Source organism: Marmota monax, unplaced genomic scaffold, assembly GCF_021218885.2.
Source record: "Marmota monax isolate L192 unplaced genomic scaffold, Marmota_monax_Labrador192_F-V1.1 WCK01_AAM20220418_F8-fsc00158, whole genome shotgun sequence".
Lineage (NCBI taxonomy): Eukaryota > Metazoa > Chordata > Mammalia > Rodentia > Sciuridae > Marmota > Marmota monax.
The window spans coordinates 631,274-649,497 of record NW_026694092.1 but is presented as its reverse complement, the minus strand read 5'-3'; the positions used below and the strand labels follow the sequence as shown (position 1 = coordinate 649,497).

Genomic DNA, 18,224 nt, shown 5'->3' with positions numbered 1-18,224 from the left:
CCATCATTAATAACCCCATGCCCCCTCCCTTCCCCACCAACCCCTCTGCCCTATCTAGAGTTCATCCATTCCTCCCATGCTCCCGCTCTCTATTCCACTATGAATCAGCCTCCTTATATCAAAGAAAACATTCAGCATTTGGTTTTTTGGGATTGGCTAACTAAACCTCAATTTCTATAAGTATTTTCTCAAAGGGCTAGTAACCCTTTTGGAGAGAAGAACACATCATGCTTCATTTAATGAGAAGATGTAACAGATATGTATAAGTGATTATTAGAATTACATCTGTTTGCTAGTTTATCTTATACATTTCAAGTCATCTCTATCCCTATTTTAAACACATAGTCAATAAGGAAGTCAATATCCTCTCTTCTGAGGTACTATCTCATGTTTCCAATTTCTTCAGGGCCCATTTAAATTTTTTTCATTTATGTTCTGATAAAGAGATGCATTTTAATTTAGTAATCACTTTCCACAGCAAGAGGCTGTGTAGCTAAATTCATGTCATTTAAAAATATACTTTAAGAAAGATTTTATGCTACAGAAATAGGTCAAAGAAATAGGGCATTTCATTGAGTAAAATGATCCTACCATCATTATATTAAATTATTTTCTACTTAGAAGATAATACTTTTGCAAGCCTTAATTGAGTGCATTTCAATATTTTAACCATTCATTTTTCTATGCCTCAGTGGAGATTTACCCAGAAATCTGGTGGGCAAATGCTCAATATATAGACTTAAGAGTATTTTAAACATTTCTTTATTTTCTATATATTGAAGCCAAAGTCAATTCTATGAATAAATCTATCTGCATATTTGAAAGTAAAAACAATATTTATTTCATCATGATCAAATGTTCAAATATAAACAATAAGGCAATTACATCTAATTAAAACATTATCAATATCAGTTAACTTTGTCCTTATGATTTATTTAAAATCCAGATACTTATAAGTAGTTTTAGAATTACCTCTGTTAGTTTGTGTTATATATTCAACTCATCTCTATTCCCATTTTAAACTTATAGTGAATGAGGACGTGAATGTCCTCTTTTCTGAGATACTATTCATTTTATCCAGAAATCAGGTGGGCAAATGATCAACATATTCATTTAAAATATTTTAAAGTATTTTTATGTATTTGATATTTGACTCTACTAAATAAATTTGGGCACAGATTTAGTGATAATTCATGTTAGAAAAATCTATTCTCAGTCACAGTTACACCAAATCTATGCCAGTTGCTCCAAATATTTCAGTGAAAAGCCTACTGTAGAAACCAGGAATAATCAATAATAAAGGAGTGTAGAAAGCACAATCTGCTTTTACCATATATGTGAGAACAAGCATGTAGGCTAAGGTTAAGTTTGTTCTGGTAACTCTTGACACATGTAGGTAGAATGTTAATTAGAGTGGTCATTATAAGATGTCATATAACTAAAAGATGTTTTCCAAAAACATTTAAGGTGCATCGTACTGGATTTATTTTTTTATAATTGCTATGATTAAATGATTCACCTCAATATACTCATTTGATAAAGATGTTTTTAGGGGCTAGAAATTTAATATACAACAAAAATTTAATATACAACAAAAGCTCTGTTTGCCAAATGACAGAATTTATGAACATTTGATGGGTTCTTACCAGAGCAATACACTGCATTTCAATGGTGCTTAGAGGTGGTCCAGGAGAGCTATGGATCTCAAGGTGATACCAGATTCTTAAATTGCTAAAATTATCATCTGAAAACAAAACAAAACAAAAACTTAAGGAAAAAAAAACAGTGCTTCTTAATATAGACTTTAGAATACTATATTTAACATACAAATTTAAGAATCAAGAATAGACATAATTGTTAAATTCTTTTTAGTGGATTCTTTGTCAAGAGAGCTGAGGGCAGAATAAGAAGTCACTCTCATCACAATTTGTGAGCAATAAAGGAATCCCTATCCTGCATGGCCATGAGACTATCTTATCAAATCTCCTGGTCCTATGTCTGTCCCAGTAACTCACTAAGTTTTCCACTGAAACACACTTAAGAAATAAACTTTTATTCTAATTGTCCAAACATTCATAGGTTTGAAAACAGAATTGTCTAAAGAATGCATTAAAATTTCCAAGGGTACATTTTCAGTATCATAAGAATTTAGACTGAGGAGAAAGTCAGGTATGTGAAATTTCAGGTTTCTTGGGAGCATGAGAAAGGGTGCTAGCAATTCAGCTCAAGGAAAGCCAGAAACGGGTTTGCACCAAGTAATGAGACAATGATGTTTACATCTAGGTTCCTGATGGTTCTTAGAAAAAGCAGGCAATTCTGCCACTACTGTTGTCCAAAGCCATGCCCTTCACCCTGAAACTAGAACCCTGCTCCACCACTAAGTTCCTGCATAGCAGGATCTTATACATGGATCAAATTCATTTTCTTTCTCTCCATTTTTCTCCCTCATCTTTTCAGCTTCTCATTTTGATACTGTTTGTCTTCCAGTGTTGAGCTAACTCATCATGTTTTAAGATGTCCTTTAGTTATAGTAAATCATATGCATATTCACATTATCATTGTCATGATTCAAAAATTTCAAAAACTGTTATGTTAGATTCTTTTACTGAGGTAAGTTAATAACCTCTTTGGGCTTCACTTTCCTCATCTATGAAGTAAGGGACCCATACTAGTAGCATTCACAGTATTTCTGTTTTCTGAAAATCTTCTCCAGAAGTATATTACTTTCCATTGTACTGCATTATGTTGTATTTGTATGGCATTGTGTGACACTGAATGTCATTGAATGACATATTGTACTGAATTGCATGATGGTATTTTACTGCACTATACTGTTCTGTGCCATCCTTATTGTACTACATTTTATTATATTACATCCCATTCTAATACTTTATTTATTTAAAAAAATAACACTTAAAATTGATAGATTTGAACTGGGCATGGTGGCGCATGCCTATAGTCCCAGTGGCTCGGGAGGCTGAGGCAGGAGGATTGCAAGTTCCAGGACAGCCTTAATAACTTAGCAAGGCCCTAAGCAACTTAGCGAGATCTTGTCTCAAAAAAGAAAAAAAAAAGTGTTAGGAATGAGGTTCAGTGGTTGAGAGACTCTGGCTTCATCACCAGTACAAAAAAAGAAAAACAAATGATGTATCTGGGAAGCATTCAGAGCAATGAGCTAAAGGGAGTAGTAGAAGAGCTCTAGGTAAGTTCTGATTCCAAATACCTGTGAAAAGTTAAGGGTAAACTTACCTACATGTTCTGAACCTGTGCTTATTTATTTTGCAGATACCAGTTCATTTCCTTATAACCATCAATGTGCACAGAATAAGGTCACCACATTTATACTGATGTGAGATTATGAAGGAAAATTCTGCTCACATTTGTATGAACTGTTCCTTCAATTTCAGGAAGGTACTTTTGTGACATTTAAATGTAACTCCCCCCACCCTAAATAAAAAATCCCAAAGTTTTAAAAATAAAAACTATTTCCTCTTCTAGGTAGCTCACAATCATTTTTATCTGGGTTTTTCCAATGCTTTAACTCACACTGAACTCACAGAGAAGAGAAACAGTATCTACAAGTAAGGAGATTATTTTTTGTGGCTCTCTGTAAATACAATGAACATCAGAATTACCTGAGATTAGAAGGCCAGGGTTCAAACCCCAATCTCAACTTGACCACCATTATCTTACGATCTATTTGGCAAACTATCTCAACAGTCTATCCATCTGTGGAATGGGTACTATATTAGTCAAGGCTATCCAGAACAGAACCAAAAAGATAGGGGTGTTTGAGAGATGAGCAGGACGGGGGGTGGGGTGGGAGGGAAATTCTATTCTTTCTATTTCTCTTAAGAACTCTGGCTAATACAAATTCATTCAATAAAAATGTCTTCTTAGGTATACCTCTTTGTCTCCTCAACTTGGCTTTTAGTGAACATCTCTTTCTAATAACCTCTTAAGTCAGTGCTACTCACCAAAGAACAACTCATTCTCCAGGAAACCTGTCCTGACTACTCCAATTCTTCATTATCACATTTTCCTTTGGACTTATTAAAAAATATGATGTTTAACAATGTTCTAACAAAGCTTTATAATATAGGAAGGTAAAACAATAACATTTACTTTCTTTGGTATGAGAATGATCACCATGATCTTCTATTAAAATCAAACCACATCACATTGTTAAAGTAACACAACTCATTAATATTTTATCACAAATTTTCTGTTTTAGTAACAGAAAAATATGCAATGCTTTTCACTTATGGTAGGCAGCTTCAAGCTGAAGTATTATAATCTTTTGATAGTAATAGTAGTAAAAATCCAGAAAGTAGGCTATGTAAAGTTAATCCTGAACTAATACAATAAAATTCTTATAGACATATGCAACACAAATTTGTATGTGTTTATGTATGTGAAGTATATATTTTATTTAAAAGTGAATAATGATGAAGGTTTGTGCAGACTAATCATGAAACTCTCATCATAATTAATTTACCTGAGTCTTCCTCAAGAAAAATGGGAGATAGTTCTGATGGTGACTTTTGAATGGAGAATTCTTGATCTGTATCTGGCTCTTCCTGAGACTCAACATCATCTCTGCTTTTAACAGAAAATGAAATTATACCTATAATACAAGATGTAAGATGTCAGATTAACCAGGAAATAGTTTTTAAAACTGACAGGTTAGTCCCAAGTATTAAAGTAACTTTGGCTTGAAACATAAATATAAAGTCAAACATAAATTCTAGATGTTGGTATCAGAATTAAACCTCACAGAGGTATAGAACAATTCAATGGAAAATTCAAGAAAATATTTTCAAAATCTCCATTAAAATGGTAATTTTTCAACAGCTTTTCTGCAAAATTAAGAAAAAGGGGTAAATAACAGAACTGTATTAGCTTTCAGAAAACTTATTGATCCTGGGTTACTCTTTAGACATATTTACTTCTTAAGAAATGTTTAATGCTCAAGGCTGGGGTTGTGGCTCAGTGCCTAGCATGTGTGAGGCCCTGGGTTTGATTCTCAGCACTATATTTAAATAAATGAATAAAATAAAGATCCATCAACATCTAAACAATTTTTTAAATGTTTAATGTTCTATTTATTGTCTTATTTAAAATTCTTAATTTTGTTTTATATATCATAATTCTCCAGGTACAAATTTTCATATGAACATTTAATATGTAAAATACTAAATATTGTGTGATTAAGGTTGTTAGTGTCAAAAATTGTCACTATCTGGAATTTTTGTTAAATTAAAATTTACTTTTATAAGATTGGTATTCATTTTTAAAACTAGGGATAATATACTTACAGAAATAATGCATAAATTGGCCTTGATCTTTCCGTATGAACTTAACATAAACAAGGCTTTGTACATAAACCATGTGTTCCTAGCCATGAATCATAATCAAATAGCTTAGATCAATGTTTACCAATATTCTGTAATTGAATTATGGTAGTCTCCATATTTTATTTGTTGTAAAGACAATTAAAATTGAAATTAAAAATCCAGATTATCTTAGTTTTGAGAGTGAACACCCTTCTGGGAAAAAAAAGATTTTGAAGGAATTATATATAATACACACACATACACACACACACACGAGTCATATCCCCAGCCCGTGTGTGTTTGTCTAATGTATGTGTGTGTGTGTGTGTGTGTGTGTGTGTGTGTGTGTATGGGCTAGGGATTTGGCTCAGTGGTTAAACACCCCTGGGTTCAATCACTAGTACAAAAAAAGGAATTGAAAATAGACATTCTCTATTCTTACTCATTTCGGTCCATTATAAACTCAGCATATTTTTCCTTCCTCCAATTCATTTCTCAAAGTTTTATTACACTTTTATTTCTTTTAACAAATAGAAATTGGGCAATCACTGGTAAAAACAATTCTAGAGCCTTGTATGATTATCAAAAGACCATATTTTATAGAATAGAATGAGAAATTAAATTTAGTATTTATCTTAATGAATAGAAATAAGTGAAGAGAACTATGTAAGCAATTATGGGTCTATTCTGTAAGTTTAAGTTTTAATTGAAGGGACATTTTTAAACCATGCCTAGTAGAATTATGCCACTAATTTACACTTTTTTCTAATGTAAAACCTTTTTCTTGGAAATGCCATTTTAAATTTAATTTTATTTCTAAACAATTAGCTTTTTAAGTTTAACTTTATTTTTAGTTATTAATTAACTGTTGTGGAACAAATAAGAAGTTGCATTATTAGGTACTTATTACAAAGCATACCATTAGGCTTAACAATTTATTCTCAGCAATGAATCTTTGAACCAAACACAGTAAATAATAAATTTGCACAGAATATGAGTTTGTAAAACATGATAATTTTTTTCACAATATATGTACATGTGATTATTTTGTTCCCTATATTGCAGTATTCAGGCTAAGGTCAACTGATACAAAAAGAAACAAACATGAATTAAACATCTGATTCTTATTGTTTGAATTTGTCAGAGTGATAGGAAAATTATTAGACTGCTTTGGTAAAGATATAAACATAATAAATAATGGTAGTGTGTCAAAACAACTCTACATTAAGATACAGCATTTTTGACTTAATAGAAATGTTCAGTTTGTCTAAAGAGTATGAGAAAAAAAATCTAATAATAGAAATTATAGCCATTAAAGTTTCTAAAGCACAATCTTTTATTTTAAAAAATTGTTTTTCCCCTTTATAAACCCTTTATATAGTTGATTAAAAAAACTTGTTTCTTTCAACAACTAGTAAGACAAACATTTCCTAGAATACAAGTTTTTTTTTTTAATTGGGGATGGCTTTTCTCTAATTTCATATTAGTTTGTGAAAAACCCAGACTTAAGTCCCCTCATAGTTATCCTGCCCTCTCCCCTAGCTTCATGCCTCATCACTCCCTATTTTTATAGAGAAGGGCTCTGGAGGAACATTCTTGTATGACTGAGATTTATCAATTTGTGAATTTCTCAGAGCTTATTACTTCAATCAAGAAGTTTTTTTTTCTTTCATATGTGTTTGTTCTGTGCATACACATGATCAAATGAACTTAAATAATTATTGTTTCTCTAATCTCATACTATTTAATATAATCTAAGTAGGAAGGCTAAGATGGCCTCAGGAATATTTGCCAAACCTCCTCTTCTTTTTTTTTTTTCTTTTTCTTTTTTTTCTTTTTGAGAGGGATCTTCTTAAGTTGTCCCAAGCTAAACTCAAATTCCTGGGTTCAAGTGATCCTCCTGCCTCAGTCCTAAGTACTAGCACTATAGGTGTGTACCATTGTGCCTAGATCTCCCTTGATTTTTTCTCGCTTTATTTTAAGCTTATTTTAAACTTATTTTCTTCATTAGGGGACCAAAGAAAGAAAGAAAGAAAAAGGGAATGTGAGAAAAACAAAATTAGGGGTGATAAACAGAGCCTGGAGCAAAATATTTAAGCAGTGATGGTCCAGTTGGCTATGAAAACTCTAATTCTTCCTGGTCTATATAAGAAAAAAAATAAAAGGATAAATTTAAGCAAAAAAATAAAAACTTCTCTTCAATAGACACTGTGAAGAAAATTAAAAGGAAAGCAACAGAATAGAACAAATTTTTTGAAAACATGTCTCTGATAAAAAAAAAAAAAACATGTATCCAGACTATACATGTATATATAAGCATATTTGTTTTTATTGTGTTTTTCTTTATTGTGCTTTGCAGACATTGCATTTCTGAAAAATTGAAGGTTTGTGGAAACCTTGCTTGGAGCAAATCTACCAGAGCCATTTTTTCCCACAGCTCAGATGATTGCTAGCATTTTTCCATAAATTATTTTTTAATTAAAGTATGTACACTGTTTTTTAGACATAATATTATTGTACAATAGACTACAGTATAGTGTAAACATAACTTGTATATGCACTGAGAAAGCAAAAAAATTCATGTCACTTGCTTTATTTCAATAATATGCTTTAGTGTGGTGACCTAGAACTGAATCTGCAATATATCTAAGGTATTTTAAAACTCTCGAAATTTAGCTAGGCACAGTGGCACACTCCTGTAATGCCAATGGCTTGGGAGGATGAGGTAGGAGTTTTGAAATTTTGAAGACAGCCTCAGCAACTAATTATGATCCTGTCTCAAAATTTAAAAAAATAGGGCTAGGGATGTGGCTATGTGATAAACATCCCTGGGTTGAATAGCCAGTACCAAAAACAAATAACAAACAAAAATCTGTGAAAATTTAATAACAAGAAAATAAACAACCCAATAGAGGCAGAAGGCAAAAGGGAAAGGATTTGAAAAGACATTTCAGTAAAGAAAATATATGGTGACAGATAAGGACATAAAAAAATGTTCAATATCATTATTCATTAAAGAAATGCAAAATAAGAGTACAGTGTAATACCATTATACACAAATTTAAAGGGCTAAAATTAAAATAACTAACCCTCCTAAATATGCTCATGGTTGTAAAGGAACTAAAACACTAACCTACTGCTGGTGGAGATGGAAAAAAAAAGTAACCTCTTTGGGAAACTGGCAGTTCCTTTACACATTATGCACTCAGTTGCCAGGTGATCTGGCCATTTCATTCATAAGTATTATATGCCAGAAGAATAAAAGCATATGTCCATACAAAGACTTACACATGAATGTGCATAGCAACTTATTTTTTAATGTTTTTATGTGTGTGTGTGTGTGGGGGGGTGCTGGGAATGGAATCAGGGCCTTGCATATGCTAGTAAAGAGCTCTACCCCTGAGCTATATCCTCAACCCACAGCTTTATTTTTAATTAAAATAGGAAAACCTTACAAATGTTCATCAATAAACAAATGTTGATATATCTTCCATAGAATACTGTTCAGCATTAAAAGGAATAAACTATTAATAAACCATGTGGATGGATCTCAAAATAATCACTTTGTACAAATACAGCAGCCATAAAGGATGCACACTTTATGATTCATTTTTATGTAATGTTATAAAATATGTGTAAAATGATAGGTAACATAATTGGTTGCCTATAGTTAGGGTAGCTTGAGGTATGAGAGATCAAGTGGGACAAAAGGACCAAAAATGAGCACAAGGAAAGTTTTTGGAGCGATAGGTATATTTATTATCTCAATTGTGTTAAAGGCTTCATAGATATATATGTATGTTAAATATTTTCAAAATGTATACTTTAAATAAGTGTGATTTATTGTCAGTTCTACAACAATAAACCTGTTAAAAATTATCCTGCCAGTTTCAGAGATTATACCTGCCACTCCCTGGCCAGCATTGCTCATAAGTAAAACAATAGAAATTTTGAGTCATCCCAAATCAGAAGTATAAATAAGATGCTCAATTGAGCTAGTTCAAAATAAAGAAAAGAAAAAGGGGAAGGGTCCATCAAAGTAGAAGAAAGATCATTGTAGTACAGGAAGGGGACTGGAGGGCAGGGAGGAGCAACAGGGTAAGGGAAGAACAGTGGAATGAATCTGACCTCACTTTCCTATGTATATATATGAATATACCACAGTGAAATCTCACCATCATGTACATCCACAAGACAGTAGTTAAAATCAATCAATCAATAAGTAAATAGCAGAATGTTCAGTAGACTAGAGGGAAGGGAATGGGGAAGGGAGGAGGGAAAAGAAAAGAAAATACTGGGGACTGAATTAGAGCAAATTATATTCCATTCTTTTATAATTATGTCAAAATGAATCCTAATGTTATATATAACTAAAAAGAATCAATTAAAAAAAGATATATGGGGCTGGGGATGCAGCTCAAGCGGTAGCATGCTCGCCTGGCATGCGCGGGGCGCTGGGTTCGATCCTCAGCACCACATAAAAATAAAATAAAGATGTTGTGTCCACCAAAAACTAAAAAATAAATATTAAAAAATCTCTCTCTCTCTCTCTCTCTCTCTCTCTCTCTCTCTCTCTCTCTCTTAAAAAAAGACATGCAAGTGGAATTCAGAGTCACTTATGGGAGGTCTTCCTATGTCATGTGCAAGATAATTAATGAAGTATGATTAATGGTGCCACCATATCTAGATACCCAGAACTTTAATCTATGAATGTATCATATCTCCCTCCCTCCCTCTCCCACCCCACCTCTTTCTCTCCCTCTCTAATTTCTATTAATCAATATTTCCCTAGTTTCATAAAGAACTGATTCACTAGTATCAAGGGTAAATGTTTGGTTATTTGTTTGGATTCACTACACTATGAATTTGACTTCCTAATTCTTCATGTAAAAACCTTTATTTTATTATTGTTTTCATTCAGATGTAACCTTATTTAATAAATTATGAGTCAGAAAAGAATTTTAGCATAACAAGGCATCTTTAAATTTTTTATCCCTGGAATAACAAACAAAGGTGATTGATCACTCTTCACAAAATTGCAAAAGTGGTCAAGAACAGAGGTTTGCCAGTATTTGTAAACTATTTTGAAGAATTTTGATGTTCAAAAAGTATTTAAAAGCCACTATCAGGTGTATCTCCCTCTGGAGACAGCCTACATTCTCCCTTGAATGCATATTCTTTGTTTTACCCCAAAGGCATCTCTCTCTTGAGATTGTCATCATTCTCTCTCGAAAATGTATCTACTCTCTGAAATAAATCTCTGTCTATGCCTTTGGGAAAAAAAAGCTATTATCTTTTAATATTTCATAATTTCTGAGTGATCTCCTAATTATACTAATTGTAGTAAGTTTGGGTTAATTACTCACATATAAGGAAAGTATCTTTGAAGGGTGTTTTAAATTAGAAAAGTTTCTAAAAATATTTTCTAGAAACAGTATGAATAAATATTTTATAATAAACCCCTGTATCTGAGATTCTTATGTCTTCTCTGAGAAAAACCATTGACCTACTAGATCATATTTCACTTGACTATAAATAACTGTAAAACCAACTAAAATTCTTTTGATTAGCCAAGAAAAAAAAAACCCACTCACTCACAAACACACACACACACACACACACACACACAGTGAGATCCAGAGAGTGAGAATGAACATGTATTAGAGAAAAAAAATTAATATTTATAAAAAAATGCTAAGTGTGACTTAGTAGTTCAACGTTCAAATATAAAGACTTTAATTAGAATATCCTGGGTGAATTCATCAGCCACTGGATCGTTCTTCCTAAAACAACTTGAATTTATACTCAATAGAGCATCTACTGTCTGCCTTACACTCCCAGGGAGAACTATGCCTCCTATACATAATTGAGAATTACAAGTGAGCTCTGTGTCAATTTAACATGGGCCTCATGGTAAACACTCAAGTTGCAGGAGTGTATTTCCTTTATCCTGACAAAGTGTATGCCCTTGCCAAATTTATGCCCTTGCCAAATTTATGCTGCACTTCAAGGTCTAAATCTTCCTTGATGGTGGTTCTTATATTTTATTGCACTCCTATTTTTGCATTACTGACTATGCTTTTTAATATTTTAGAAACAATTTCTGAAATACATTACTTCTGTCATTCAATATTGACTATATACCTGCTGCTATGTGGCCTAGAGGCTGATTCTGGCCTGGCTGTGTAAAGGCAGAGAAAGCCGTATGAGACATCACTCACTGATCTATTAACGTGAATAAATCTATCTCTAGCCAATCTTTTAAATTGGAGTTGGGGTTAGAATTAGCACATATCTTGTTTCGAGGTATGTGGGTCTGGAAGAAAAGATCTAGTGCTCAAAAATCCTTGAGAGTAATATCTTGCAGGTGGCTAAAATCATCATGAAACATAGCTCAAGCTGTTTGGGAAAGCAGAGAAGATAAAAGCAGAGGAGAATCCAAAGATCCATGAGAGGATCCAAGCAAAACTAATCTATTCTCTCTGCAGTGCCTCAAGGCCCTGCTTTTATAAAACATTCCTTTCATCTAAAAGACCACGAAATACTTTTTTTGCAACCAACACTTGTTTTCACAGAGCAGTGGCACCTGACTAGTTTGTATGCTTCCACAGCTATTTCAGTCCAAGCTGGTAATGGGAATAAGCCAACAAGATCCCAACTCAGTTTTGGCCAGGTGTTTTAATTGTACTCTTCCTGGCTTTTCCATTGAGAAAAGTAAAGATAGAGTAGGGACCACAGCTCCAAATTCCCCATATTCCTATATCCTGTTAAGATATTTTCAAAACAGGAATACATAGTCATCTGGCATTTTAGCCATTTGCCTGCCAAATTAGGAAGGGAATACTAAGGAGTAAAAGAATACAGAAAAAGCAAAACTCTATGTTTAATAATATCTTAAGATTTTTTGTGGTGTTATATTTACTAAGTTTCTTTCAACATTAAAGAGAGACAATACAGTAGAGTGATACAAAGCAAATATTCTGGAACCAAACTTTACAGGTTCAAATCCACGTCTGCCATTGACAAGTGATATTACTGTCAACAAGTGAAGTTTTCTCCACCTCCGTTTCCTCTTAAGTAAAACAAGATAAATAATAGTACCTATATCAAACACTGTTTGAAGATTAGAGAAGTATATGTAGTGTTAGTAGTTATTATTAATAAAGAAAATATGTTTTGTTCAATAGTTAGTAAAACACATAAAAAACTAAACTGATAATAATTAGAATTCTAATAAACTTTAAAGAGTATGCACAGTATATATATATATATATGAATGATAGATTTTACATTTATATCATGCATCTCTAAAGCCGGATAGATTCTTAAATAGCTTTCTTCTAGGACCTGCTATATTAAAAGAATAGAGGTAAATTTATATTAACACAGTGTTCATGTGCAAATGATGCTTCTACACATTTTTTTTGCAATGTCAGAAAAGACTCTTTTTTCAAACGGGAAGGGTAGATGAGTGGAGATGGGAGATAAGTATATTTAATATGAATAATAGAGATTAACAAATCATCTACTAGATGGACACTTTTCATATATTCCCATTTAATGCCCATATCCATCTTGAAAGGTTAAATATTACCCATAATTTAAAAGTATATTTTAAATTTATATTATAAATTTAAAATTTATATTATATTTTAAAATTATTGACATTCAGTGAGGTTATGTGAATTACACAGAGTTACATAATATGAGAAAGACATATGGGTATTGAAATCATATTTGTCAAATCATATAAAATAATGAGAGGAGCTAATATTTGTTTATTAATTTCTTTGCATTCTGATTTAGGGACTCTGCTGTATTAACAACCACTGATAGAACAACAGCTGGTGATTTGGAGAGTATGCATATTGTCATTCCATGAATGAAAAAAATTGAGGCTCTGGGGTTTGAATAACCTAGTGGTGTGTCCAGAAATTGAAAGTGGGAGTAGGAAGGGGATTCTAAGTCTGTTCTCCATGTAACATTAAATTATAAAAAAACAATCATATTGATGATGGCCTTTGTTTTAAAAAGTTGCAATTATTTGAGAAAATATTAGATATTCCTAAAATAGATAAACTCAAAAAAATGAGATTTTATGTAAAGCAATCCTCAATTGTTATAGTAGTATTCTTTGAAGTTCTGATATAGTTAGACATTATTTAAATGGCAAAAATCAAAGAATGGATCACTTAGGATATAAAAAGTAACTTGGTTTGTAGTTTAGAAGAAAGGCAAATCTCAAAGAGCTCTTTTTATAAAGGAAATTATTTCTTGATACTTTACAAAGAAATATGTAAAATTATTTTATAAAAGCAGAAATGAAATAAGGCTTTTATGATTATATTTAGCGTTAAACTTTTTTCTTAAACTAATTCTATTGGTTTTGAAATCTTAAGATACAAGCTAAATCTAAAATACATACATAATATTAATTTTATCCTGAAAAATTTTAAAGGGAAATATTATGAAAACATTGAAAATCAAATTTTTTAATGTATGAATATACTCTTTTGAAACAAAATAACAGTTAAACAAGAAATAGTAATGCACAAGATATGCATTTTTGCCATGTAACATGGTGGATGACTTGAACACACTGCCCAAGCTTTAAATGAAAATGTTAATGACACTACTTTTGCTCAGCATCACATTCTGAAAATACATGACAAGCAGCATTCTTCAAACATAAATATGGTGGAATGAGATAGACATCAGTACTCTAGGTACATGTATGATTGCACGAATTTTGTACCTCTATACCGTGTACAACCAGAGAATTGAAATGTTGCACTCCATTTGTGTATGATGAATTGAAATGCATTCTGCTGTCATGTACAACTAAGTAGGACAAATAAAAAAATTTAAAAAAAAGAAATCATATTTGGAACTGAATTTATCATCTTAAAAGCTGGTCATTGGTAAAACATGTCTTTGAAATAAATATTGAGAATAGCAGAATGCCAATAAGAATAACTACTTCTATCCTGTTTAAATGTGGGCTTAATATAAGAAAAACTTTGCCTGGCATGGTGGCACACATCTGTACTCCCAGCAGCTTGAGAGGCTGAGGCAGGAGGATTGCAAGTTCAAAGCCAGCCTCTGCAACTTAGCAAGACCTTGCCTCACAGTAAAAAATAAAAAGGGCTGGGGATGTGTTTCAATGGGTAAGAGACTCTGGGTTCAATCACAGGTACCAAAAAAAGAGAAATTTATTGCTACACATTAAACATTTTACTTTGACATTAAGCAGAAGATCACTGAAAAGAAATTTTAAGATTGACTAAAAGTTTTTTTTCAATTGTTTAGATGAGGCTTTCTCTCTCTCTCTCTCTCTCTCTCTCTCTCTCTCTCTCTCTCTCTCTCTCTCTCTTTCTTTCTTTTTTTGATGAGGCTTTCTTGTGCCAGCATCATAACAGATCTCATTCCAGTGTGCTAACTCATGAATTGCAAATTTTTATAAATGAATCGTGGCTATAATTTATACTTGTGCTGAACTAAATGAACATAATCACTTTTCAGCAAGTAAAAAAAAAGCTCTTTTGGGTGTGACTGAGCCAAATATAAAGTGATTGCTGATATTGTCAAAATTGATAATTGTTATCTACTTTTTGGAGTTGCCAGGTTACTAAAGATCATGAACAGTAGGAGAGAATTTCCCATTACTGTATCAAGAATGTTTAGGCCAAGGTTAATACATGCCATTAGTATCCCCACTGATATCCCCCGTTATAACTCTTTTTGGCTGTGAAGATTCACTGTCATGGGAACCGGCCTTAATAACACACTAGTCATTAATGGACAGAAGTTAGAGGATAAATGCCCCAATTTACTTGCCATTCAGTGTGATGATTCCATCTGGAGGTCTCAGGTAAGGTCTCCTAGTTTTCAGAAATAATCTACTAGATACCTTACTTTTTATTAGCTTTATCCTTCAGCATCTTCCTTTCCATTCTCTCAGAATGCTTCCTTTGATCATCTCTTAGATAAAGTACTTGCAATTAAACTCTTATTTTAGGATCTGTCTTTCAAAGTGGGGTCACAAGCTAATATTAAGAACTGATTACTTGGCATACTGTCAAAGAACTGTAACTGATCTCCCAGATTTAACTACCCTGTCTCTCTCCTCCCATTTGCTTTATTATCTCCAGACTTTTCCTTATCAGCACTCAGTCAACTCATGCCTTGTACTTCCTCAGACATTTTCAATAGCTCCCACTGCAATAGGTAAAACAAAACTCTTCCCCAAAAAGTCTACCTGTATTTCTAACTGTATGTCACTCTGCATTCCAATCAAATACTCATAAACCCCAGCACAAGCATTTTTAAAATTTTATTTAAACTTTTTTTCTGCCTTCTGATCATCATGTGAGCTGCTTCCCTCCACCACACTCTTCCGCCATGATGTTCTGTCTCACCTCAAATCCTAAGGAAGGAAGCCAGCTGTCTATGGATTGAGACCTCTGAACTGTGAGCCCCCAAATAAACTTTTCCTCCTCTCAAAAAAAAATTATTTAAAGAAATTGTCTTTGTTTTTTCTATAAGGTTGTTTTCTCTGCAGGAATGTCCTTCTCACCCATATTAGCTGATAAATCTCAGATCATCATTCAAGGTCCCAATCAAACCAATATCCCCTGTGAAATTCTCTAAAATTTTGGTATATCATAGTATACCCTGATTGAGATGGTTCATGTATATACATTCCTACAATCAGTTATAAATTCCTGGGAGGTTGGAGCTATATCATATCCATCTTTGTATTTAGTGGTAACATTCAAAATAATTAGAAAATTTATGTTCCAGTTCTGACCAATCTAAAAGGATGCCTGATTAAGGTTCTGATGTCTTATGCATTAAAGAGTATCTTAACTATATCTGATTAGTGAAAATAAGTACTGAAATTTAATGATCTTACAAAACCTGACAAAAATCAAGGAAACAATTATACAAGGAAAAGGCATGTCAAATCTAATCAGGCAATTTTTTCTTAGGTTCATTTCAACAACTTAGAGACCTTTTCATGGACCAGGGGCTTTAGTTGACACATTCATAAACATTTCCAATTCAATGATGTTCCACAGTTTGTGGTTCCTTTTATGTTCCTTCTCACGAGTAACATAACTGGCTGCTTTCTATAGAACATGAAATTGATATTCATTATGTTTTATGAAAAAGAATCATGAAAATTTGAATGACATGATGCTTTTACAAAAGGCTAGCTAAAATTGTAAACCTAAGGAAGATCCACCACCAACTATTAAGATTTATCATAGATCATTACAATTAAAATTGAAATAACATTTTCTTGAATCCAATTTATATCTTCTGGATTACCTAAAAAATGGCAAAATGTGACTTCACTGACATGTTTGGAAATAGGGTCATTATAGCTCAAATGTACCTACCAGGCGATTTATTCACAGACTTTATAAAGCTCATTATCTCAAAAAGTAGTGGGAAGATTTCAGAAAATGCTAAGCACTGTTGCTATGTTGACATTTGAGGTTAAGCACATTAAAAGGCAGAGAGTGGGGATGGGTATGTAGATTCTTCTTACACATTGCATTCTGTCACAGCTGTAGGAACTGGAGCATTGTGGTTGCTATTCTGAAATTTCCCTTCTACTTGATAATAACATTGGCATTTAGAATATTCTCTGTACTTTCTGCTTTGCAGCATCTTCCTATACCTTCTATGCTAGATGTAGATCCTTTCCTCAAATAGTGTTTGTTGAGGTACACAGGGATAAGAGGCTAGTACTTCCATGGAGCACAAGAAAACTTCTAGGTGTATGTTTTCTACACTTCTAAAGTTGTATCTAGTTACCTCCATTTTAATAATTTCCTTAGTAGATTCCATCTTTCAATGGATTTAATTCTCTCCCAATTAGGAAAACCATTTCCTTTGATGAATCATAGCTCTTTAGTTCTAGCTATTTATCTTCTATCACATCTTATCTTCCTCCCTTCAAAAGCTTGTAGGAATACCTATCACCCCCATTTCCAGGCAAGTAATTCTGTTCAGGAACCTTTCAGAAAACTTGTATAAATTAATGCTTTATTAGAGATAAAGTAAGAAAATTTCACACATACCAAGTCTTTAAACTATTTTCAAAATATCAATTATGTTCATATAGATGTTTTATAAGACACAACTCTGTAAACAGACATTCTCATAAAATATTATTCAGTTTGTACATTTATACAAGTATTTGAATGTGTTTATCAAATTTTAAACATAAATACTCTTAACTACTTCTAAAAATTGTTGACAAATAAAATTGAATAAATGATAAAGATAATACAGCACTACCACTTGGGAAAGCAGTATGAAGTTTCCACCCAGCTATCCCTCTCCTTTGGATTTATCCAAAAGAACTATAATCAGCATGCTACAGTGATAAATGCAGCACAATCCACAATAACCAAGTTACAAAACCAGCCTAGGTATCTGTCAATAGATGAATGGATAAAGAAAACGTGGTATATATACACAATAGAGTTCTACTCATCCATGAAGAAAAATGAAATTGTGTCATTTGCTGGTAAATGGTTGGAAATGGAGAACATCATACTAAGTGAAATAATCCAGATTCAGAAAGTCAAGAGCTGAATGTTTTCTCTCATACGTGGAAGCTAGAGGGAAGTAAGGAATTTTAAAAAGGGGATCTTATGAAAATGGAAGGCAGATCAGTAGAGGAGAGATGGGGGCCCAAGAAGGAGGGAGGAGGAAAAAGAGAGGGGAAGATCTGAGGAATGAAGTTGATCAAATTATGTTATGTGCATGTGTGAATAGATCACAGTGCATTTCAATTCTATATATACCTATAATGCATCAATTTAAAAAAAAAATAAGTAGAAGAAGACCAATAGAGAAGAGGAAAGGGTC

At 32.7% G+C, this 18,224-nt stretch overlaps 1 protein-coding gene across 4 annotated transcripts in view; it reads right to left on the bottom strand.

Moving 5' to 3' along the window:
* Positions 1-18,224, bottom strand: part of Cfap47 (cilia and flagella associated protein 47) — a 424,450-nt gene that overhangs the window by 122,719 nt on the left and 283,507 nt on the right. For all 4 annotated transcript variants that reach the window (XM_058585745.1, XM_046465022.2, XM_058585744.1 and 1 more), the window contains 2 exons: positions 4,499-4,627; positions 1,647-1,744 (listed from right to left, as the gene is read on the bottom strand). In XM_058585745.1, coding sequence (XP_058441728.1) covers positions 1,647-1,744; positions 4,499-4,627 — 227 coding nt within the window. The remainder of the gene's footprint in view (positions 1-1,646; positions 1,745-4,498; positions 4,628-18,224) is intronic.